Source organism: Vigna unguiculata, chromosome 6 (assembly GCF_037176805.1).
Source record: "Vigna unguiculata cultivar grain cowpea cultivar isolate G323 ecotype 2 chromosome 6, ASM3717680v1, whole genome shotgun sequence".
Lineage (NCBI taxonomy): Eukaryota > Viridiplantae > Streptophyta > Magnoliopsida > Fabales > Fabaceae > Vigna > Vigna unguiculata.
The window spans coordinates 15,697,530-15,721,755 of record NC_140797.1 but is presented as its reverse complement, the minus strand read 5'-3'; the positions used below and the strand labels follow the sequence as shown (position 1 = coordinate 15,721,755).

Below are 24,226 nucleotides of genomic sequence, written 5' to 3'. Positions count from 1 at the left end.
GTCACTTCTCAAATGCGTCACGACAGAACAAGCTCAATACATAATTAAAGAATTATATGAGGGCGTATGTGGCTACCATTCCGGCGCGCGCACCATGACTACCCGAATCCTTCTCGCCGGTTCCTTATGGCCAACCATGGAGGCCAACTGCCCAGAAACAAGAACATCTTCATTCTATACTATCCCCATGGCCCATCGCAAAGTGGGGAATGGACATCCTCGACCCCTTCTCCCCCGGCAGAGGCCAAGTAAAATTCCTGATAGTAGCCGTCGACTACTTCACCAAGTGGATAGAAGCCAAACCGCTTGTCACCATTACAGCCCAACAAGTACAACAATTCGATTGTAAGGATATCATATGCCGATATGGCGTCCCACATACCATCATCATCGACAATGGCCAGCAGTTTATAGATAAAGAACTCGATAAGTTCTACACCGATCTGGGCATCAAACACGTAACCAGCTTTGTTGAACACCCACAGACCAACGGACAGGCCGAGGCGGCAAACAAGGTTATACTAGTGGAGCTACGCTAGCAGTTAAACAACACCAAAGGGCGATGGCCATAAGAACTAGTAGAAGTGTTGTGGGCCTACAGGTGTAACCCTTAATCAGCAACAAACGAGTCTCCATTTAGCCTAGTATACGGCGCAGACGCCATGATACCCGTTGAAATTGGTGAACCATCCCTGCGCTGAGAACTATATGACTCAGCCCAAAATCATCAAAACATGGCCACCTTGACCTCTTATCCGAGCTAAGAGAAAAAGCTCAAATACGCAACTTAGTTGCCAAACAAAGAGCCGCCAGGAAATATAACGCCAACCTATGCCCAAGATCGTTCACAAAAGGAGACTTAGTTTGGAGAATGGCCAGCAGTGCAAGAAAGAAGGATGGCAAGTTCTCCGCAAATTGGGACGGTCCATACCGAATACGTGAAGACGCTGGGGGAGGAGCATATCGACTAGAGAAGTTGTTTGGGGAAGAAATACCCAATACATGGAATGTATCCCATCTACAGTTTTACTTTAGTTAAGGACATGTTTTACACCAAACACTTCTAACCTTGGGTGTACTCTTTTCCCTCACCTGATCTTTTTTCCCTAAGGAGGGTTTTGGACGGGGAGGTTTTAACGAGGCACCCCAGATTTCATGAATAAACAAAGATTTCCCAACTTCACGACTATTCTTCACTTCACTTCTCGCATTGATTTAACTTCCCCACCCTTACCACAAGTAAGTGGCCTGGGTCGAACACCCTTAATTTTATATTAATTCGTTTAAGTTCCCCACCCTTACCACAAGTAGGCGGCATGGGTCGAACGCCCTTAACTTGATGTTAATTCGTTTAGGTTCCCCACCCTTACCATAAGTAAGCGGCTTAGGTCGAACACCCTTAACTTGATGTTAATTCGTTTAAGTTCCCCACGCTTACCACAAGTAAGCGGCTTGGGTTGAACACCCTTAATTTTATGTTAATTTGTTTAAATTCCCCACCCTTACCATTAGTAAGCGGTTTGGGTTGAACACCCTTAATTTTATGTTAATTCGTTTAAATTCCCCACCCTTACCACAAGTAAGCGGCCTTGGTCGAACAACCTTAACTTGATGTTAATTCGTTTAAGTTCCCCACCCTTACCACAAGTAGGGGGCTTGGGTCAAACACCCTTAACTTGATGGTAATTCGTTTAAGTTCCCTACCCTTACCACAAGTAAGCGGCCTAGGTCGAACACCCTTAATTTTATGTTGATATCGCTGTCGTTAGGCGATCAAATTATCACTACTTAACTTTAGCAACTTCAGTATTGCCAAATTAGTAGTGAACAAACTAGTTAGGGTTAAGATCACCCGGAGTCGTCTCACAACGAATACGAAATTGATTTCAAATATTTGAATCTTATAAAAATACAATTAAAACTAGTAACCATGAAAATATGGGGTTTTGATAAGCAAAGAATAAATGACACGCAAATAAAATATTGTAAAAACAGTAATAGTAAATAGGTCAATTCCTATGCTCTTTCAAAATAGGATTCATCATTGGTTTTCTAAAGATTATTGTTATTGATTCCTTGTTTAAGATTTCAAATTAATCAATGTAACTTCTTAATTAATTTGTTGACGTCCTCACTTTTAACCAAAGTAACTTCTCAATTAAAAGTAAGAACTTTGTCGATTAGTCCTAGTAAATTTAACCAAAGTAAATTCTCAATTAAACATTACTATTCCTAATCATGTCTATTCTTTTAGACCTTATATCTAGTAAAAAGTTAATTAATCAAAGTAACTTCTTGATTAATTCTAATCTAAGTTTCTACCTCTAATCAAAGTAACTTCTCAATTATTAGCAAAAACTCATGCAATCATATGAAAGTTTCTAAAAATTAATCAAAGTAACTTCTTAATTAAAATTCAAAAACCCGTAGACTCATATGATTGTTATGTTCTTTACATTTAACACTATGCTAACTTGTATAATGTAAAAATCATTGCTTTAACTAGATTAAGAACTAAAAGATATAGATAAAAAATAAATCCCAACAAGAATCAAAAGAACAAATAAATTAATTCATCTAACCTCATAATCCAATTCAGAAATTACAGTGGAATCAACCCTAAAAGCTTAGCCCTCCATGGCTTGGATGGAATACATGATAATATGATGAAGGAAGGAAAAATAAAAGAAAAGGAAGAATGAGATATGTGGTGGGTGATGGTATCTCTAAAACCAGAGAGTTGCTAAGTGTGTAAGTTCCCCCCCTTCTGCTCCCTTAAGTCTCTTTATATAGGCTTCAACTGGACTTTGGGCTTTATCTGTCAGTTGCTAAAATCTTTTACTTTTATTTAATTAATTAGCAACTTAATTTCTGTCCAATTTCCAATTCTGCCCCTCTTATTTAACTATTTTTACAGTGTTGACCAGAGTTGACTGCTGGCTTTGACCAGTTGACCAGTGTTGACCAGTTGACCAGTTTGACTGTCCAATAGTAGCCTGACACATGGCACAGAGAGTCTCTTTCCAGAATTAGGGTTTGCTGCCCCTATCCTTGTTGCTGTCGCAGGTGCAAGGTGCAATGACGGCTGCTCCGTTTCTCCAGCAGGGATGAAGCTGCGTCAATGGTGGACGACGCAGTGATGGTTGCTACACGGAACCTCGATGAGTTGCATATCTGTGGTGAATGCGTGATGGTCGTGCTCCATGGATGCGGGATAGTGTAGATCCAATGGTTACGTTGCTGCTTCGCGTTTCTTCTTCGATGATGTAGGTTCGTTATGGTGCGAGGTTCACTTACTAAGGTTGTTCGAAGGTGGTGCTGCTGCGAACATGGTTGTAGGTGCGGTACAAAAATGGAGGTTCTCGCGTGAAGCTGCTACCTTGGTTTCCTTGCGAAGAAGATGACTCGCAATGGTGGCTGGAAGATTTGTGGAGGCGCTGCAGTTGCGGACGGAGATGGTGGCTCACGGTGGCACGAGGTCCGTGAATGGTGCATATGCGACGTGGTGCAGTGGTGGCTGGCGAGGTTTAGATGTTTCAAGGTTGACGAGATGATGGAGGTTGCAGGTGCGGTGGAGATGGAGAAGCATGGTGATGATGGTACGCGGTGCTTCACGGTGGTCAAAAAGGGCGGAGGCTGCCGTGGAGGGTCATGGTGGCAGCTAGGGTTTGAGGAAAATTAGGGTTTCTGTTTTAGAGATGAGGATGATGACGTGGCAGCCTTCCATTGGACAGCTTGTTAGTGCAAGGATTGTTGCCACGTGGCTTGTTCTGGTTGGCCAATTTTAAAAGTTGAGGATTGCCACACAACAGCTTATGAGTGAATGAAGTTTAAGTGGTAGGAGGGGGGCAACTTAGTAAAACTGGGGTGCATAACAGGTTTTTGTGGTCCACTTGCAGCAGGAGTGTGCAAATAAAATATGGGGGTGCATTTAGCTCCTGATTTATTCTTTTCCAGAATTTCATGATTTTGGACTCATTTTGTAACTTTGAATATTTCAAATCCACACTATTAATGACCAAAAATAAATTCCAGCTGCATTAACAAATGTTAGAATATCCAATAATATTTTATGCAACTAAAATCAATTTTTATGCCATTTTTACCTAACTTAAATCCCCAAATTTAAATATTAAATGAGGGCAAAAATTTGAACTCATCACACACCCACACTTACCCTTTTGCACTCCTGGGCAAAATTTGAACAATTTCAAAACTTTTTTTCCGAGGTTTTTTTTTTATTTCATATTTTCACTGGATTAAAGGAATGAATACAAATGGAAACAGATCAATCTTCTAGAAATCATGTTGTCATGCACAGATCAAATATGAAAGAGAAACACTCAAGTTAAATGTATATTTTCTCAACCAAAATTCGCTTAAGTATTTTGGCTTGTGTTTTCACTCAAAATACCCATGCAAGTAAACACTTTGAATGCTTAGCAAGACTCTAATATTCACAGCTTTCAGAAAACATGCATTCAAACATCATGAGGACTTTTCACAGGTTATAATAGGGCCAAGGCAAAGGTAGGAAATATTTTTAGGATTTTAGTGTTTTTGAAAAAGTAAGGTAGAAAGAATTATGGAACATAGTTTCAAAAACAATCCTTACTTTTTTTTCTTTGTTTTTTTTTTCTTTTATCCTTTGTTTCTCTTTTTTTTCAGACAGCAATCATTTTTCATTTCAACACTCTATCATCAACAATTATTTTCCTTTTGCCATTTTTAAAACTTTGTGGGGGAAATACTCACCCCCACACTTTATTCCTCAACCAATCTCAACATAATCCACTAGCTCTGATGAAGGATTATCTTGTTTCTTTTTAAGATTATTGAATATGGTGTGAGTTGATTAAGAAAGCTAAGTGAAATCCCCACTGGACATTAAGATAGCAAGCTATCTAGATGTGAAGGTTCCTTTCACAAAGCTCAAGAGAAGAAGATGATGAATTGATTCAAAATGAAAAGGAAATGGAAAGCACATAAATCATAGAAAACCAAGAACAATTAAAGGACGAAGAAAACATAAAATGGAAAGGAAAGAAATGGTAAAAATGTGAGAAGCACGCCACTACAAGGCTAGGCTAGAAGCCATGGCAACCTTGAAGATGAGTGGATGTGTGCCACCACTTGCTAAGCAAGATAAGGCTTAAAAGTATTCACTCCCAAGGGAGGAAACTCTCACAAATGGTTGAGACACAAGAGTGTTTTTACTTCAAAATGTTCAACCCTTTTACATGTCTAGGAGGACCCCTTATATAGAAGATTTTAGGGGCCTCTAAGCAAATAAAAGATACCTAAGGATGTCTCTACAAAAACCTAACTCTAGCTTCTAGAAACTAGGTCAAATAAGGTTACAAAAAATGAGACAAAAGAGCTAACTATGGTGTGTGCAAGACTAATTTCGTTCTAGCACAAAAGGAGACAAAGAATGTGTCTCATATGTCTCCAAAAAATGGCCAAAGTGTGCTAAAAACAAAGGAGACCAAAGTTACATAGGTACACTTGTTTCATGCCTTTTACTTTATGCTTTATGCCTTTGCTTTACTCTCTCCTCCACATCATTTATGCTCCCCAATCACCATGCACCACCTAGCACTGCTTTCTTACTCCTAATTAACCTACAAAGCAAATAAACATAGATTAGCATGCTGGCTTAAGTCAAGTCAACTATAGTCAACAAGTCAAACCTAGTCAAAGGTCAACAAGTCAACTAAAGTTGATTCAACTAAGTCAACTTTGGGAATCAAAAATAACAAAAACAAATGAAAGGGATGAAGGATTAGTGAACTTCCTTTCTAAACATGCTTAGTCTTCTTAAGCATGTGCCTCCATCCTTGGTTGGGGTCAATCCTTCATCAAGCTCCTTCTTTCTCCTTAAGGTAAGGAAAAACATGGTCTTTTTCTTTTTAATGTTTAACAATATGCTCAAAACAAGAAAAAGAGGTTTAAGCTCAAGGGGCTACCAATGGATCAATGTCATGGTTAGCTTATTTGGCCAAGTAGCTAAAAATAAGAAATGCCTCAGTCATATCAAATCATGCATGTTCACCTAAGATGCAAAACAAAAGAATCAAGCTAAACATTTGAGTATAAACAAGACATGAGCAAGTCACACAAGAAAAATAAGAATGACACATGGTAGTCCACCCTTTACAATAAAGCTCAAAACTCTTTCAAAAAAGATTTATTCTAGAAACTCTCAAATCAACTCAATTAGTAAATCACATAAACAATCCACTCATAGCACATGACTCTTATTTTCCTAGAATTATGACCGTTCCAATTAGTGAATCAAATCCCAAAATCCAATGTCAATATGTTTTATTGAAAGTAGAATTTTTTTTAAAGAAAACAAAAAAAATAAAAATTAAAATTAAAATAAAATAAAAATAAATAAAAATAAAAAATAAATAAAAATAAAAAATAAACAAAACAAAACAAATAGAAAACAAAATCAGAGAAAAAAATAATTTTTTTTCTCCCCACACCCCAACACTTTATCCATGCATTGTCCTCAATGTATTCAATATGTATAAAATGCAAAGAAAAAGTATGAAGGGTACTTACCTCCTTAAGGTTGAAGGTATGAGGGAGAAGTCAAGTTCATCCCATCCATCGTCTTATTCACCATATCTTGATTTTCATTAAATATCCTAAGACGATGTCCATTAACTTTGAAAGCACTGTTTGAAATTTCTTCCTTGATCTCCACTGCTCCATAAGGAAATATTTCTGTAATAATAAATGGCCCTTGCCATTTGGAGCGTAACTTACCACTCATGTGACCTAACCTGGACTTATATAGTAACACCTTTTGGCCTACCTTAAAGTCCTTCCTAGCAAGCTTTTGGTCATGGAATTACTTGGTCTTTTCTTTGTAGAACTTTGAGTTTTCATAGGCCGCAAGCCTAATCTCCTCTAGTTCTTGCAACTGAAGTTTCCACTCTTTCCTTGCTTCTTCCAAATCCATGTTGCAGGCTTTCACGGCCCAATAGGGCCGATGTTCAATCTCCACAGGTAGATGACAAGCCTTTCCAAAAACCACCCTAAAAGGTGACATACCTATAGGTGCTTTGTAGGCTGTCCTGTGTGGCCAAAGTGCATCATCCAATCTTATGGCCCAATCCGTTCGACTAGGCTTCACTACTTTCTCTAGTATCTTTTTAATCTCCCTGTTAGAGATCTCTGCTTGCCCATTAGTTTGGGGGTGATATGGTGTAGCAACGCGATGTGTCACCCCATACTTCTTCAACATGTTCTGAAGCAGTTTATTACAAAAATGAGTCCCCTGGTCACTGATGATGGCTCATGGTATCCCAAACCTACAGAAAATATTAGACCTAACAAAACTCATAACAACTCGAGCATCATTAGTCCTTGTAGTTATGGCTTCCACCCATTTGGAGACATAGTCTACAGCAAGTAGAATATAAGAAAATCCAGAAGAAGGAGGAAAAGGACCCATAAAATCAATACCCCAAATATCAAATACCTCACAAAAAATCAAGGGTTGTTGAAGCATCTCGTCCCTCCTTGTAATAGATGTAGCTGCTCTTTGACATTGCTCACAATTTTCATACACCCTTCGTGCATCTTTAAAGATAGTAGGCCAATATAATCCACAATCTAACACTTTCCTACTTGTTCTTTTTGTGCCATAATGTCCACCACAAGGGGACGAATGGCAGAACTCAAGCACATAAGGTATCTCAATATCTGGAACACACCTCCTGATGACTTGGTCATTACCAATGCGCCATAAGATTGGATCTTCCCATATATAGTACTTTGCCTCACTTTTCAGCTTGGTTCTTTCAGACTTGGAGAATGAGGGAGGAATAGTAGAAACAACCAAATAGTTAACAATGTCAGCAAACCAAGGTTCAGGAAACATACCTTTCATAGCAGTCAATGTTAGGAGGACTTCATGAGGAAAGTCATCTTGAATAGGAATGTTATCTTCCCCCTTCTCAATTCTGCTAAGATGGTCACCTACTAAGTTATGTGCCCCACTTCTATCTTGAATTTCAATGTCAAACTCTTGGAGCAGTAGCATCCATCTAATCAACCTTGGCTTGGAATCTGCTTTCTTCAGAAGGAATTTTAATGTTGCATGATCAGTGTAAACAATTACCTTGGAACCAAGTATATAAGGTCTGAATTTGTCCAAGGCAAACACAACAGCTAATAATTCCTCCTCAGTTGTGGTGTAGTTAGCCTACGTTGCGTCCAATGTTTTGGAAGCATAATATATTACATGTGGTAGCTTCCCATCTCTTTGTGCAAGCACCGCTCCTACTGCAAAGTTTGATGCATCACACATCAACTCGAATGGTAATGTCCAGTTAGGTGGCTGGATGATAGGAGTGGTGGTAAGCGCCTTTTTCAATGTGTCAAAAGCATCTTTGCACCTCTCTCCAAAGTCAAATGGTACATACTTTTGCAGTAAGTTGGAGAGAGGTTTGGCTATCTTGCTAAAGTCGTTGATAAACCTCCTATAAAATCCTGCCAATCTGTCTAACATCTGGTCCATGAATGGTAAGGGAAAATGGTCTTTCCTGGTGGCCTGGTTTAGTCTTCTATAATCAATGCAGACCCTCTAGCTATTCTGAATACGAGTAGGAATTAACTCGTTCTTCTCGTTCTTGACCATGGTGATCCCAGATTTCTTGGTCCAACTTCTTAGTTTTTAGTTTCAAACGATTTGGATAGGGAGGAAGGGGAGAATAACATGAAGAAGAATTAGAAGATACTAACCTAGAGTCATTAGTAGGTGTAGGCGTCTCAGATGTACATGGTATTGGTTCGCCTGATCCTCCACTGTTATCAATAGGTGCAAATTCATTTTCCTCATCTTCATTCTCTTGGGCTTCCTCAAGTCCTCTTACCTGCTTACCCGATCTTAAAGTAATAGCACTTACATTACGCGGGTTGACCACAGTTTGTGTAGGTAGTTGACTTGATCCTTGATTGAGTTTAGATTCTAACTTCTCCACCCTTTGAGTCAAGTCAGAAATCATCTTTTTGACTTCACCACTCTGTTCAACCACAACATTCATAAATTTTTCTACTAGTGATGCAACATCTATTGAGGTTGTTGTCTCATTTGAGGAGGAACATAGGGTTGCTCATGTTGTTGATTACCCCATTTCATATTTGGATGATTTTTCCAACTTGGATCATACCTATTGGAGGACAAGTCATAATTATTCTGAGATGTTCTATTTCCTCCAAACATGTTGGCAGCAAAAGCTTGAGATGGTTCCTCCACAATAGTTCCTCTTAAGCTAGGGCAATCATCAGTATAATGGCTTGTTGAAGTACAAATTCCACACACCTTTGCTACTTTTGGAGTTGAAGTTTTGAACAAGCTTTCAATTTCATCAAGCTTCTTTTCTAACCCAGCTATTCTTTCATCCATCTTTTTTTCATTTACTGCATAAGTCTCAACTTGTTTCATATTGTTGGCTATCAGTTGCCTTTCGTTCAATCAAATCTCTAGCAGCTTGTAGCAATTGATCCAGAAAAGATCCTCCGCTTGCAGCATCTGCCCATTGTCTGTCTGACGAACTCATTCCTTTGTAAAAGTATTGAATGAGGGAATGTTCTTGCATTTGATGTTGAGGACAAGATGCACAGAGTTTGTTGAATCTTTCCCAATATTCACTAAGGGTTTCTCCTTATCGTTTCTTAATTCCATAAATTTCTCTACGAATAGCAGCCACTCGAGATGCAGGGAAATATTTCTGAAGAAAAATTCTTTCCATAGTTGCCCAATTAGCGATTTTCAACGAAAGGTAGTAACACCAATCTTGTGCCGCTCCTTGAAGAGTAAAAGGAAAAGCTCTCATTTTGAGGGTTTCTAACGCGATCGTGGGAGATCTAAAGTTTTCACAGATCATATGGAATTGCCTCAAGTGTTTGTGTGGATTCTCTCCTGATAACCCATGAAATTGTGGCAAGGCCTTTAGTAGGTCAGTCTTGAGCTCACACTACTCTTCTAGGTATTGGATGTTGTTGTTGATGATGGGATTGTTGGATGTGGCCAACTGTCTGATGGTTCTTTCCTCCATTATGTTTGGATATAGATTTGATGAAGGATCAAAGGATATATTTGTGAAGGAAGAGGATGAATGTGTTGTTTATGTAGTAGCTTCAGATGTAGAAGGTGTTCTCTCAGTAGAACACTCAAATTGAAGTCTTTTACGTGCTTTGCGCAAGCTCCGTTCAAGAAAGAAATAAGTTAAGATGTCGTTGGGTCTACTCCCACGAAAGAGAGGTGCGTCACAGTGGACAACTTAAATACCAAGTCTTTCCTAGATAGAGTTTTCCAAACTAGTCTCAAAAAATTTCTTAAAAGAAATTCTTAATCAAAACAAAAATAGAACTTTGCTTGAAATATAAAAAAAAAAAAACTAAAGACTACAAAAACATCAAACTCTATTAAACGTATATGCGTAAAAAAATAATAAATAATAAAATAAAACAAAAGTAAAATGAATGAATAAGAATCAAAATAAAGAAAATACTAAACGTATTCCCCGGCAACGACGCCAAATTTGATATCGCTGCCGTTAGGCGATCAAATTATCACTACTTAACTTTAGCAACTTCAGTATTGCCAAATTAGTAGTGAACAAACTAGTTAGGGTTAACATAACCCTGAGCCGTCTCACAACAAATACAAAATGATTTCAAATATTTGACTCTTATAAAAATACAATTAAAACTAGTAACCATGAAAATATGGGGTTTTGATAAGCAAAGAATAAATGACACGCAAATAAAATATTGTAAAAATAGTAATAGTAAATAGGTCAATTCCTATGCTCTTTCAAAATAGGATTCATCATTGGTTTTCTAAAGATTATTCTTATTGATTCCTTGTTTAAGATTTCAAATTAATCAATGTAACTTCTTAATTAATTTGTTGACGTCCTCACTTTTAACCAAAGTAACTTCTCAATTAAAAGTAAGAACTTTGTAGATTAGTCCTAGTAACTTCTTAATTAAAATTCAAAAACCCGTAGCTCATATGATTGTTATGTTCTTTACATTTAACACTATGCTAACTTGTTATAATGTAAAAATCATTGCTTTAACTAGATTAAGAACTAAAAAACATAGATAAAAAATAAATCTCAACAAGAATCAAAAGAACAAATATATTAATTCATCTAACCTTAGAATCCAATTCAGAAATTACAGTGGAATCAACCCTAAAAGCTTAGCCCTCCATGGCTTGGATGGAATACATGATAATATGATGAAGGAAGGAAAAATAAAAGAAAAGGAAGAATGAGATATGTGGTGGGTGATGGTATCTCCAAAACCAGAGAGTTGCTAAGTGTGTAAGTTCCCCCCTTCTGCTCCCTTAAGTCTCTTTATATAGGCTTCAACTGGACTTTGGGCTTTATCTGTCGGTTGTTAAAATCTTTTATTTTTATTTAATTAATTAGCAACTTAATTTCTGTCCAATTTCCAATTCTGCCCCTCTTATTTAACCATTTTTGCAGTTTTGACCAGAGTTGACTGCTGGCTTTGACTAGTTGACCAGTGTTGACCAGTTGACCAGTTTGACTGTCCAATAGTAGCCTGACACGTGGCACAAAGAGTCTCTCTCCAGAATTAGGGTTTGCTGCCTCTATCCTTGTTGCTGTCGCAGGTGCAAGGTGCAATGACGGCTGCTCCATTTCTCCGGCAAGTATGAAGCTGCGTCAATGGTGGATGATGCGGTAGTGGCTGCTGCACGGAACCTTGACGAGTTGCAGATCTGTGGTGAATGTGTGATAGTCGTGTGATAACGCTGTCGTTGACGCGATCAAATTAATACTACTTATCTATAACAACTTCAGTATTGTTAAGAAAGTAGTCAACAAAATAGTAAGGCTAAAGTAACCCAAAGTCGTCTAGTTCTTGCAACTGAAGTTTCCACTCTTTCCTTGCTTCTTCCAAATCCATGTTGCAGGCTTTCACGGCCCAATAGGGCCGATGTTCAATCTCCACAGGTAGATGACAAGCCTTTCCAAAAACCACCCTAAAAGGTGACATACCTATAGGTGCTTTGTAGGCTGTCCTGTGTGGCCAAAGTGCATCATCCAATCTTATGGCCCAATCCGTTCGACTAGGCTTCACTACTTTCTCTAGTATCTTTTTAATCTCCCTGTTAGAGATCTCTGCTTGCCCATTAGTTTGGGGGTGATATGGTGTAGCAACGCGATGTGTCACCCCATACTTCTTCAACATGTTCTGAAGCAGTTTATTACAAAAATGAGTCCCCTGGTCACTGATGATGGCTCATGGTATCCCAAACCTACAGAAAATATTAGACCTAACAAAACTCATAACAACTCGAGCATCATTAGTCCTTGTAGTTATGGCTTCCACCCATTTGGAGACATAGTCTACAGCAAGTAGAATATAAGAAAATCCAGAAGAAGGAGGAAAAGGACCCATAAAATCAATACCCCAAATATCAAATACCTCACAAAAAATCAAGGGTTGTTGAAGCATCTCGTCCCTCCTTGTAATAGATGTAGCTGCTCTTTGACATTGCTCACAATTTTCATACACCCTTCGTGCATCTTTAAAGATAGTAGGCCAATATAATCCACAATCTAACACTTTCCTACTTGTTCTTTTTGTGCCATAATGTCCACCACAAGGGGACGAATGGCAGAACTCAAGCACATAAGGTATCTCAATATCTGGAACACACCTCCTGATGACTTGGTCATTACCAATGCGCCATAAGATTGGATCTTCCCATATATAGTACTTTGCCTCACTTTTCAGCTTGGTTCTTTCAGACTTGGAGAATGAGGGAGGAATAGTAGAAACAACCAAATAGTTAACAATGTCAGCAAACCAAGGTTCAGGAAACATACCTTTCATAGCAGTCAATGTTAGGAGGACTTCATGAGGAAAGTCATCTTGAATAGGAATGTTATCTTCCCCCTTCTCAATTCTGCTAAGATGGTCACCTACTAAGTTATGTGCCCCACTTCTATCTTGAATTTCAATGTCAAACTCTTGGAGCAGTAGCATCCATCTAATCAACCTTGGCTTGGAATCTGCTTTCTTCAGAAGGAATTTTAATGTTGCATGATCAGTGTAAACAATTACCTTGGAACCAAGTATATAAGGTCTGAATTTGTCCAAGGCAAACACAACAGCTAATAATTCCTCCTCAGTTGTGGTGTAGTTAGCCTACGTTGCGTCCAATGTTTTGGAAGCATAATATATTACATGTGGTAGCTTCCCATCTCTTTGTGCAAGCACCGCTCCTACTGCAAAGTTTGATGCATCACACATCAACTCGAATGGTAATGTCCAGTTAGGTGGCTGGATGATAGGAGTGGTGGTAAGCGCCTTTTTCAATGTGTCAAAAGCATCTTTGCACCTCTCTCCAAAGTCAAATGGTACATACTTTTGCAGTAAGTTGGAGAGAGGTTTGGCTATCTTGCTAAAGTCGTTGATAAACCTCCTATAAAATCCTGCCAATCTGTCTAACATCTGGTCCATGAATGGTAAGGGAAAATGGTCTTTCCTGGTGGCCTGGTTTAGTCTTCTATAATCAATGCAGACCCTCTAGCTATTCTGAATACGAGTAGGAATTAACTCGTTCTTCTCGTTCTTGACCATGGTGATCCCAGATTTCTTGGTCCAACTTCTTAGTTTTTAGTTTCAAACGATTTGGATAGGGAGGAAGGGGAGAATAACATGAAGAAGAATTAGAAGATACTAACCTAGAGTCATTAGTAGGTGTAGGCGTCTCAGATGTACATGGTATTGGTTCGCCTGATCCTCCACTGTTATCAATAGGTGCAAATTCATTTTCCTCATCTTCATTCTCTTGGGCTTCCTCAAGTCCTCTTACCTGCTTACCCGATCTTAAAGTAATAGCACTTACATTACGCGGGTTGACCACAGTTTGTGTAGGTAGTTGACTTGATCCTTGATTGAGTTTAGATTCTAACTTCTCCACCCTTTGAGTCAAGTCAGAAATCATCTTTTTGACTTCACCACTCTGTTCAACCACAACATTCATAAATTTTTCTACTAGTGATGCAACATCTATTGAGGTTGTTGTCTCATTTGAGGAGGAACATAGGGTTGCTCATGTTGTTGATTACCCCATTTCATATTTGGATGATTTTTCCAACTTGGATCATACCTATTGGAGGACAAGTCATAATTATTCTGAGATGTTCTATTTCCTCCAAACATGTTGGCAGCAAAAGCTTGAGATGGTTCCTCCACAATAGTTCCTCTTAAGCTAGGGCAATCATCAGTATAATGGCTTGTTGAAGTACAAATTCCACACACCTTTGCTACTTTTGGAGTTGAAGTTTTGAACAAGCTTTCAATTTCATCAAGCTTCTTTTCTAACCCAGCTATTCTTTCATCCATCTTTTTTTCATTTACTGCATAAGTCTCAACTTGTTTCATATTGTTGGCTATCAGTTGCCTTTCGTTCAATCAAATCTCTAGCAGCTTGTAGCAATTGATCCAGAAAAGATCCTCCGCTTGCAGCATCTGCCCATTGTCTGTCTGACGAACTCATTCCTTTGTAAAAGTATTGAATGAGGGAATGTTCTTGCATTTGATGTTGAGGACAAGATGCACAGAGTTTGTTGAATCTTTCCCAATATTCACTAAGGGTTTCTCCTTATCGTTTCTTAATTCCATAAATTTCTCTACGAATAGCAGCCACTCGAGATGCAGGGAAATATTTCTGAAGAAAAATTCTTTCCATAGTTGCCCAATTAGCGATTTTCAACGAAAGGTAGTAACACCAATCTTGTGCCGCTCCTTGAAGAGTAAAAGGAAAAGCTCTCATTTTGAGGGTTTCTAACGCGATCGTGGGAGATCTAAAGTTTTCACAGATCATATGGAATTGCCTCAAGTGTTTGTGTGGATTCTCTCCTGATAACCCATGAAATTGTGGCAAGGCCTTTAGTAGGTCAGTCTTGAGCTCACACTACTCTTCTAGGTATTGGATGTTGTTGTTGATGATGGGATTGTTGGATGTGGCCAACTGTCTGATGGTTCTTTCCTCCATTATGTTTGGATATAGATTTGATGAAGGATCAAAGGATATATTTGTGAAGGAAGAGGATGAATGTGTTGTTTATGTAGTAGCTTCAGATGTAGAAGGTGTTCTCTCAGTAGAACACTCAAATTGAAGTCTTTTACGTGCTTTGCGCAAGCTCCGTTCAAGAAAGAAATAAGTTAAGATGTCGTTGGGTCTACTCCCACGAAAGAGAGGTGCGTCACAGTGGACAACTTAAATACCAAGTCTTTCCTAGATAGAGTTTTCCAAACTAGTCTCAAAAAATTTCTTAAAAGAAATTCTTAATCAAAACAAAAATAGAACTTTGCTTGAAATATAAAAAAAAAAAAACTAAAGACTACAAAAACATCAAACTCTATTAAACGTATATGCGTAAAAAAATAATAAATAATAAAATAAAACAAAAGTAAAATGAATGAATAAGAATCAAAATAAAGAAAATACTAAACGTATTCCCCGGCAACGACGCCAAATTTGATATCGCTGCCGTTAGGCGATCAAATTATCACTACTTAACTTTAGCAACTTCAGTATTGCCAAATTAGTAGTGAACAAACTAGTTAGGGTTAACATAACCCTGAGCCGTCTCACAACAAATACAAAATGATTTCAAATATTTGACTCTTATAAAAATACAATTAAAACTAGTAACCATGAAAATATGGGGTTTTGATAAGCAAAGAATAAATGACACGCAAATAAAATATTGTAAAAATAGTAATAGTAAATAGGTCAATTCCTATGCTCTTTCAAAATAGGATTCATCATTGGTTTTCTAAAGATTATTCTTATTGATTCCTTGTTTAAGATTTCAAATTAATCAATGTAACTTCTTAATTAATTTGTTGACGTCCTCACTTTTAACCAAAGTAACTTCTCAATTAAAAGTAAGAACTTTGTAGATTAGTCCTAGTAACTTCTTAATTAAAATTCAAAAACCCGTAGCTCATATGATTGTTATGTTCTTTACATTTAACACTATGCTAACTTGTTATAATGTAAAAATCATTGCTTTAACTAGATTAAGAACTAAAAAACATAGATAAAAAATAAATCTCAACAAGAATCAAAAGAACAAATATATTAATTCATCTAACCTTAGAATCCAATTCAGAAATTACAGTGGAATCAACCCTAAAAGCTTAGCCCTCCATGGCTTGGATGGAATACATGATAATATGATGAAGGAAGGAAAAATAAAAGAAAAGGAAGAATGAGATATGTGGTGGGTGATGGTATCTCCAAAACCAGAGAGTTGCTAAGTGTGTAAGTTCCCCCCTTCTGCTCCCTTAAGTCTCTTTATATAGGCTTCAACTGGACTTTGGGCTTTATCTGTCGGTTGTTAAAATCTTTTATTTTTATTTAATTAATTAGCAACTTAATTTCTGTCCAATTTCCAATTCTGCCCCTCTTATTTAACCATTTTTGCAGTTTTGACCAGAGTTGACTGCTGGCTTTGACTAGTTGACCAGTGTTGACCAGTTGACCAGTTTGACTGTCCAATAGTAGCCTGACACGTGGCACAAAGAGTCTCTCTCCAGAATTAGGGTTTGCTGCCTCTATCCTTGTTGCTGTCGCAGGTGCAAGGTGCAATGACGGCTGCTCCATTTCTCCGGCAAGTATGAAGCTGCGTCAATGGTGGATGATGCGGTAGTGGCTGCTGCACGGAACCTTGACGAGTTGCAGATCTGTGGTGAATGTGTGATAGTCGTGTGATAACGCTGTCGTTGACGCGATCAAATTAATACTACTTATCTATAACAACTTCAGTATTGTTAAGAAAGTAGTCAACAAAATAGTAAGGCTAAAGTAACCCAAAGTCGTCTAGTTCTTGCAACTGAAGTTTCCACTCTTTCCTTGCTTCTTCCAAATCCATGTTGCAGGCTTTCACGGCCCAATAGGGCCGATGTTCAATCTCCACAGGTAGATGACAAGCCTTTCCAAAAACCACCCTAAAAGGTGACATACCTATAGGTGCTTTGTAGGCTGTCCTGTGTGGCCAAAGTGCATCATCCAATCTTATGGCCCAATCCGTTCGACTAGGCTTCACTACTTTCTCTAGTATCTTTTTAATCTCCCTGTTAGAGATCTCTGCTTGCCCATTAGTTTGGGGGTGATATGGTGTAGCAACGCGATGTGTCACCCCATACTTCTTCAACATGTTCTGAAGCAGTTTATTACAAAAATGAGTCCCCTGGTCACTGATGATGGCTCATGGTATCCCAAACCTACAGAAAATATTAGACCTAACAAAACTCATAACAACTCGAGCATCATTAGTCCTTGTAGTTATGGCTTCCACCCATTTGGAGACATAGTCTACAGCAAGTAGAATATAAGAAAATCCAGAAGAAGGAGGAAAAGGACCCATAAAATCAATACCCCAAATATCAAATACCTCACAAAAAATCAAGGGTTGTTGAAGCATCTCGTCCCTCCTTGTAATAGATGTAGCTGCTCTTTGACATTGCTCACAATTTTCATACACCCTTCGTGCATCTTTAAAGATAGTAGGCCAATATAATCCACAATCTAACACTTTCCTACTTGTTCTTTTTGTGCCATAATGTCCACCACAAGGGGACGAATGGCAGAACTCAAGCACATAAGGTATCTCAATATCTGGAACACACCTCCTGATGACTTGGTCATTACCAATGCGCCATAAGATTGGATCTTCCCATATATAGTACTTTGCCTCACTTTTCAGCTTGGTTCTTTCAGACTTGGAGAATGAGGGAGGAATAGTAGAAACAACCAAATAGTTAACAATGTCAGCAAACCAAGGTTCAGGAAACATACCTTTCATAGCAGTCAATGTTAGGAGGACTTCATGAGGAAAGTCATCTTGAATAGGAATGTTATCTTCCCCCTTCTCAATTCTGCTAAGATGGTCACCTACTAAGTTATGTGCCCCACTTCTATCTTGAATTTCAATGTCAAACTCTTGGAGCAGTAGCATCCATCTAATCAACCTTGGCTTGGAATCTGCTTTCTTCAGAAGGAATTTTAATGTTGCATGATCAGTGTAAACAATTACCTTGGAACCAAGTATATAAGGTCTGAATTTGTCCAAGGCAAACACAACAGCTAATAATTCCTCCTCAGTTGTGGTGTAGTTAGCCTACGTTGCGTCCAATGTTTTGGAAGCATAATATATTACATGTGGTAGCTTCCCATCTCTTTGTGCAAGCACCGCTCCTACTGCAAAGTTTGATGCATCACACATCAACTCGAATGGTAATGTCCAGTTAGGTGGCTGGATGATAGGAGTGGTGGTAAGCGCCTTTTTCAATGTGTCAAAAGCATCTTTGCACCTCTCTCCAAAGTCAAATGGTACATACTTTTGCAGTAAGTTGGAGAGAGGTTTGGCTATCTTGCTAAAGTCGTTGATAAACCTCCTATAAAATCCTGCCAATCTGTCTAACATCTGGTCCATGAATGGTAAGGGAAAATGGTCTTTCCTGGTGGCCTGGTTTAGTCTTCTATAATCAATGCAGACCCTCTAGCTATTCTGAATACGAGTAGGAATTAACTCGTTCTTCTCGTTCTTGACCATGGTGATCCCAGATTTCTTGGTCCAACTTCTTAGTTTTTAGTTTCAAACGATTTGGATAGGGAGGAAGGGGAGAATAACATGAAGAAGAATTAGAAGATACTAACCTAGAGTCATTAGTAGGTGTAGGCGTCTCAGATGTACATGGTATTGGTTCGCCTGATCCTCCACTGTTATCAATAGGTGCAAATTCATTTTCCTCATCTTCATTCTCTTGGGCTTCCTCAAGTCCTCTTACCTGCTTACCCGATCTTAAAGTAATAGCACTTACATTACGCGGGTTGACCACAGTTTGTGTAGGTAGTTGACTTGATCCTTGATTGAGTTTAGATTCTAACTTCTCCACCCTTTGAGTCAAGTCAGAAATCATCTTTTTGACTTCACCACTCTGTTCAACCACAACATTCATAAATTTTTCTACTAGTGATGCAACATCTATTGAGGTTGTTGTCTCATTTGAGGAGGAACATAGGGTTGCTCATGTTGTTGATTACCCCATTTCATATTTGGATGATTTTTCCAACTTGGATCATACCTATTGGAGGACAAGTCATAATTATTCTGAGATGTTCTATTTCCTCCAAACATGTTGGCAGCAAAAGCTTGAGATGGTTCCTCCACAATAGTTCCTCTTAAGCTAGGGCAATCATCAGTATAATGGCTTGTTGAAGTACAAATTCCACACACCTTTGCTACTTTTGGAGTTGAAGTTTTGAACAAGCTTTCAATTTCATCAAGCTTCTTTTCTAACCCAGCTATTCTTTCATCCATCTTTTTTTCATTTACTGCATAAGTCTCAACTTGTTTCATATTGTTGGCTATCAGTTGCCTTTCGTTCAATCAAATCTCTAGCAGCTTGTAGCAATTGATCCAGAAAAGATCCTCCGCTTGCAGCATCTGCCCATTGTCTGTCTGACGAACTCATTCCTTTGTAAAAGTATTGAATGAGGGAATGTTCTTGCATTTGATGTTGAGGACAAGATGCACAGAGTTTGTTGAATCTTTCCCAATATTCACTAAGGGTTTCTCCTTATCGTTTCTTAATTCCATAAATTTCTCTACGAATAGCAGCCACTCGAGATGCAGGGAAATATTTCTGAAGAAAAATTCTTTCCATAGTTGCCCAATTAGCGATTTTCAACGAAAGGTAGTAACACCAATCTTGTGCCGCTCCTTGAAGAGTAAAAGGAAAAGCTCTCATTTTGAGGGTTTCTAACGCGATCGTGGGAGATCTAAAGTTTTCACAGATCATATGGAATTGCCTCAAGTGTTTGTGTGGATTCTCTCCTGATAACCCATGAAATTGTGGCAAGGCCTTTAGTAGGTCAGTCTTGAGCTCACACTACTCTTCTAGGTATTGGATGTTGTTGTTGATGATGGGATTGTTGGATGTGGCCAACTGTCTGATGGTTCTTTCCTCCATTATGTTTGGATATAGATTTGATGAAGGATCAAAGGATATATTTGTGAAGGAAGAGGATGAATGTGTTGTTTATGTAGTAGCTTCAGATGTAGAAGGTGTTCTCTCAGTAGAACACTCAAATTGAAGTCTTTTACGTGCTTTGCGCAAGCTCCGTTCAAGAAAGAAATAAGTTAAGATGTCGTTGGGTCTACTCCCACGAAAGAGAGGTGCGTCACAGTGGACAACTTAAATACCAAGTCTTTCCTAGATAGAGTTTTCCAAACTAGTCTCAAAAAATTTCTTAAAAGAAATTCTTAATCAAAACAAAAATAGAACTTTGCTTGAAATATAAAAAAAAAAAAACTAAAGACTACAAAAACATCAAACTCTATTAAACGTATATGCGTAAAAAAATAATAAATAATAAAATAAAACAAAAGTAAAATGAATGAATAAGAATCAAAATAAAGAAAATACTAAACGTATTCCCCGGCAACGACGCCAAATTTGATATCGCTGCCGTTAGGCGATCAAATTATCACTACTTAACTTTAGCAACTTCAGTATTGCCAAATTAGTAGTGAACAAACTAGTTAGGGTTAACATAACCCTGAGCCGTCTCACAACAAATACAAAATGATTTCAAATATTTGACTCTTATAAAAATACAATTAAAACTAGTAACCATGAAAATATGGGGTTTTGATAAGCAAAGAATAAATGACACGCAAATAAAATATTGTAAAAATAGTAATAGTAAATAGGTCAATTCCTATGCTCTTTCAAAATAGGATTCATCATTGGTTTTCTAAAGATTATTCTTATTGATTCCTTGTTTAAGATTTCAAATTAATCAATGTAACTTCTTAATTAATTTGTTGACGTCCTCACTTTTAACCAAAGTAACTTCTCAATTAAAAGTAAGAACTTTGTAGATTAGTCCTAGTAACTTCTTAATTAAAATTCAAAAACCCGTAGCTCATATGATTGTTATGTTCTTTACATTTAACACTATGCTAACTTGTTATAATGTAAAAATCATTGCTTTAACTAGATTAAGAACTAAAAAACATAGATAAAAAATAAATCTCAACAAGAATCAAAAGAACAAATATATTAATTCATCTAACCTTAGAATCCAATTCAGAAATTACAGTGGAATCAACCCTAAAAGCTTAGCCCTCCATGGCTTGGATGGAATACATGATAATATGATGAAGGAAGGAAAAATAAAAGAAAAGGAAGAATGAGATATGTGGTGGGTGATGGTATCTCCAAAACCAGAGAGTTGCTAAGTGTGTAAGTTCCCCCCTTCTGCTCCCTTAAGTCTCTTTATATAGGCTTCAACTGGACTTTGGGCTTTATCTGTCGGTTGTTAAAATCTTTTATTTTTATTTAATTAATTAGCAACTTAATTTCTGTCCAATTTCCAATTCTGCCCCTCTTATTTAACCATTTTTGCAGTTTTGACCAGAGTTGACTGCTGGCTTTGACTAGTTGACCAGTGTTGACCAGTTGACCAGTTTGACTGTCCAATAGTAGCCTGACACGTGGCACAAAGAGTCTCTCTCCAGAATTAGGGTTTGCTGCCTCTATCCTTGTTGCTGTCGCAGGTGCAAGGTGCAATGACGGCTGCTCCATTTCTCCGGCAAGTATGAAGCTGCGTCAATGGTGGATGATGCGGTAGTGGCTGCTGCACGGAACCTTGACGAGTTGCAGATCTGTGGTGAATGTGTGATAGTCGTGTGATAACGCTGTCGTTGACGCGATCAAATTAATACTACTTATCTATAACAACTTCAGTATTGTTAAGAAAGTAGTCAACAAAATAGTAAGGCTAAAGTAACCCAAAGTCGTCTAGTTCTTGCAACTGAAGTTTCCACTCTTTCCTTGCTTCTTCCAAATCCATGTTGCAGGCTTTCACGGCCCAATAGGGCCGATGTTCAATCTCCACAGGTAGATGACAAGCCTTTCCAAAAACCACCCTAAAAGGTGACATACCTATAGGTGCTTTGTAGGCTGTCCTGTGTGGCCAAAGTGCATCATCCAATCTTATGGCCCAATCCGTTCGACTAGGCTTCACTACTTTCTCTAGTATCTTTTTAATCTCCCTGTTAGAGATCTCTGCTTGCCCATTAGTTTGGGGGTGATATGGTGTAGCAACGCGATGTGTCACCCCATACTTCTTCAACATGTTCTGAAGCAGTTTATTACAAAAATGAGTCCCCTGGTCACTGATGATGGCTCATGGTATCCCAAACCTACAGAAAATATTAGACCTAACAAAACTCATAACAACTCGAGCATCATTAGTCCTTGTAGTTATGGCTTCCACCCATTTGGAGACATAGTCTACAGCAAGTAGAATATAAGAAAATCCAGAAGAAGGAGGAAAAGGACCCATAAAATCAATACCCCAAATATCAAATACCTCACAAAAAATCAAGGGTTGTTGAAGCATCTCGTCCCTCCTTGTAATAGATGTAGCTGCTCTTTGACATTGCTCACAATTTTCATACACCCTTCGTGCATCTTTAAAGATAGTAGGCCAATATAATCCACAATCTAACACTTTCCTACTTGTTCTTTTTGTGCCATAATGTCCACCACAAGGGGACGAATGGCAGAACTCAAGCACATAAGGTATCTCAATATCTGGAACACACCTCCTGATGACTTGGTCATTACCAATGCGCCATAAGATTGGATCTTCCCATATATAGTACTTTGCCTCACTTTTCAGCTTGGTTCTTTCAGACTTGGAGAATGAGGGAGGAATAGTAGAAACAACCAAATAGTTAACAATGTCAGCAAACCAAGGTTCAGGAAACATACCTTTCATAGCAGTCAATGTTAGGAGGACTTCATGAGGAAAGTCATCTTGAATAGGAATGTTATCTTCCCCCTTCTCAATTCTGCTAAGATGGTCACCTACTAAGTTATGTGCCCCACTTCTATCTTGAATTTCAATGTCAAACTCTTGGAGCAGTAGCATCCATCTAATCAACCTTGGCTTGGAATCTGCTTTCTTCAGAAGGAATTTTAATGTTGCATGATCAGTGTAAACAATTACCTTGGAACCAAGTATATAAGGTCTGAATTTGTCCAAGGCAAACACAACAGCTAATAATTCCTCCTCAGTTGTGGTGTAGTTAGCCTACGTTGCGTCCAATGTTTTGGAAGCATAATATATTACATGTGGTAGCTTCCCATCTCTTTGTGCAAGCACCGCTCCTACTGCAAAGTTTGATGCATCACACATCAACTCGAATGGTAATGTCCAGTTAGGTGGCTGGATGATAGGAGTGGTGGTAAGCGCCTTTTTCAATGTGTCAAAAGCATCTTTGCACCTCTCTCCAAAGTCAAATGGTACATCCTTTTGCAGTAAGTTGGAGAGAGGTTTGGCTATCTTGCTAAAGTCGTTGATAAACCTCCTATAAAATCCTGCCAATCTGTCTAACATCTGGTCCATGAATGGTAAGGGAAAATGGTCTTTCCTGGTGGCCTGGTTTAGTCTTCTATAATCAATGCAGACCCTCTAGCTATTCTGAATACGAGTAGGAATTAACTCGTTCTTCTCGTTCTTGACCATGGTGATCCCAGATTTCTTGGTCCAACTTCTTAGTTTTTAGTTTCAAACGATTTGGATAGGGAGGAAGGGGAGAATAACATGAAGAAGAATTAGAAGATACTAACCTAGAGTCATTAGTAGGTGTAGGCGTCTCAGATGTACATGGTATTGGTTCGCCTGATCCTCCACTGTTATCAATAGGTGCAAATTCATTTTCCTCATCTTCATTCTCTTGGGCTTCCTCAAGTCCTCTTACCTGCTTACCCGATCTTAAAGTAATAGCACTTACATTACGCGGGTTGACCACAGTTTGTGTAGGTAGTTGACTTGATCCTTGATTGAGTTTAGATTCTAACTTCTCCACCCTTTGAGTCAAGTCAGAAATCATCTTTTTGACTTCACCACTCTGTTCAACCACAACATTCATAAATTTTTCTACTAGTGATGCAACATCTATTGAGGTTGTTGTCTCATTTGAGGAGGAACATAGGGTTGCTCATGTTGTTGATTACCCCATTTCATATTTGGATGATTTTTCCAACTTGGATCATACCTATTGGAGGACAAGTCATAATTATTCTGAGATGTTCTATTTCCTCCAAACATGTTGGCAGC

The 24,226-nt window shown here is 38.3% G+C and overlaps 1 protein-coding gene across 1 annotated transcript; it reads left to right on the top strand.

Annotated features, from left to right (window-relative positions):
- Window positions 1-209: 209 nt before the first annotated feature.
- On the top strand, window positions 210-539 carry LOC146885568 (uncharacterized). Its single transcript, XM_085674995.1, has one exon. The coding sequence runs from the start codon at window positions 210-212 to the stop codon at window positions 537-539; it is 330 nt and encodes a 109-aa protein (XP_085531121.1).
- Window positions 540-24,226: the final 23,687 nt, after the last annotated feature.

Bases quoted from the DNA above. Each gene is read 5' to 3' on its own strand.
- LOC146885568 (XM_085674995.1), top strand. From the start codon at position 210: ATGGACATCCTCGACCCCTTCTCCCCCGGCAGAGGCCAAGTAAAATTC.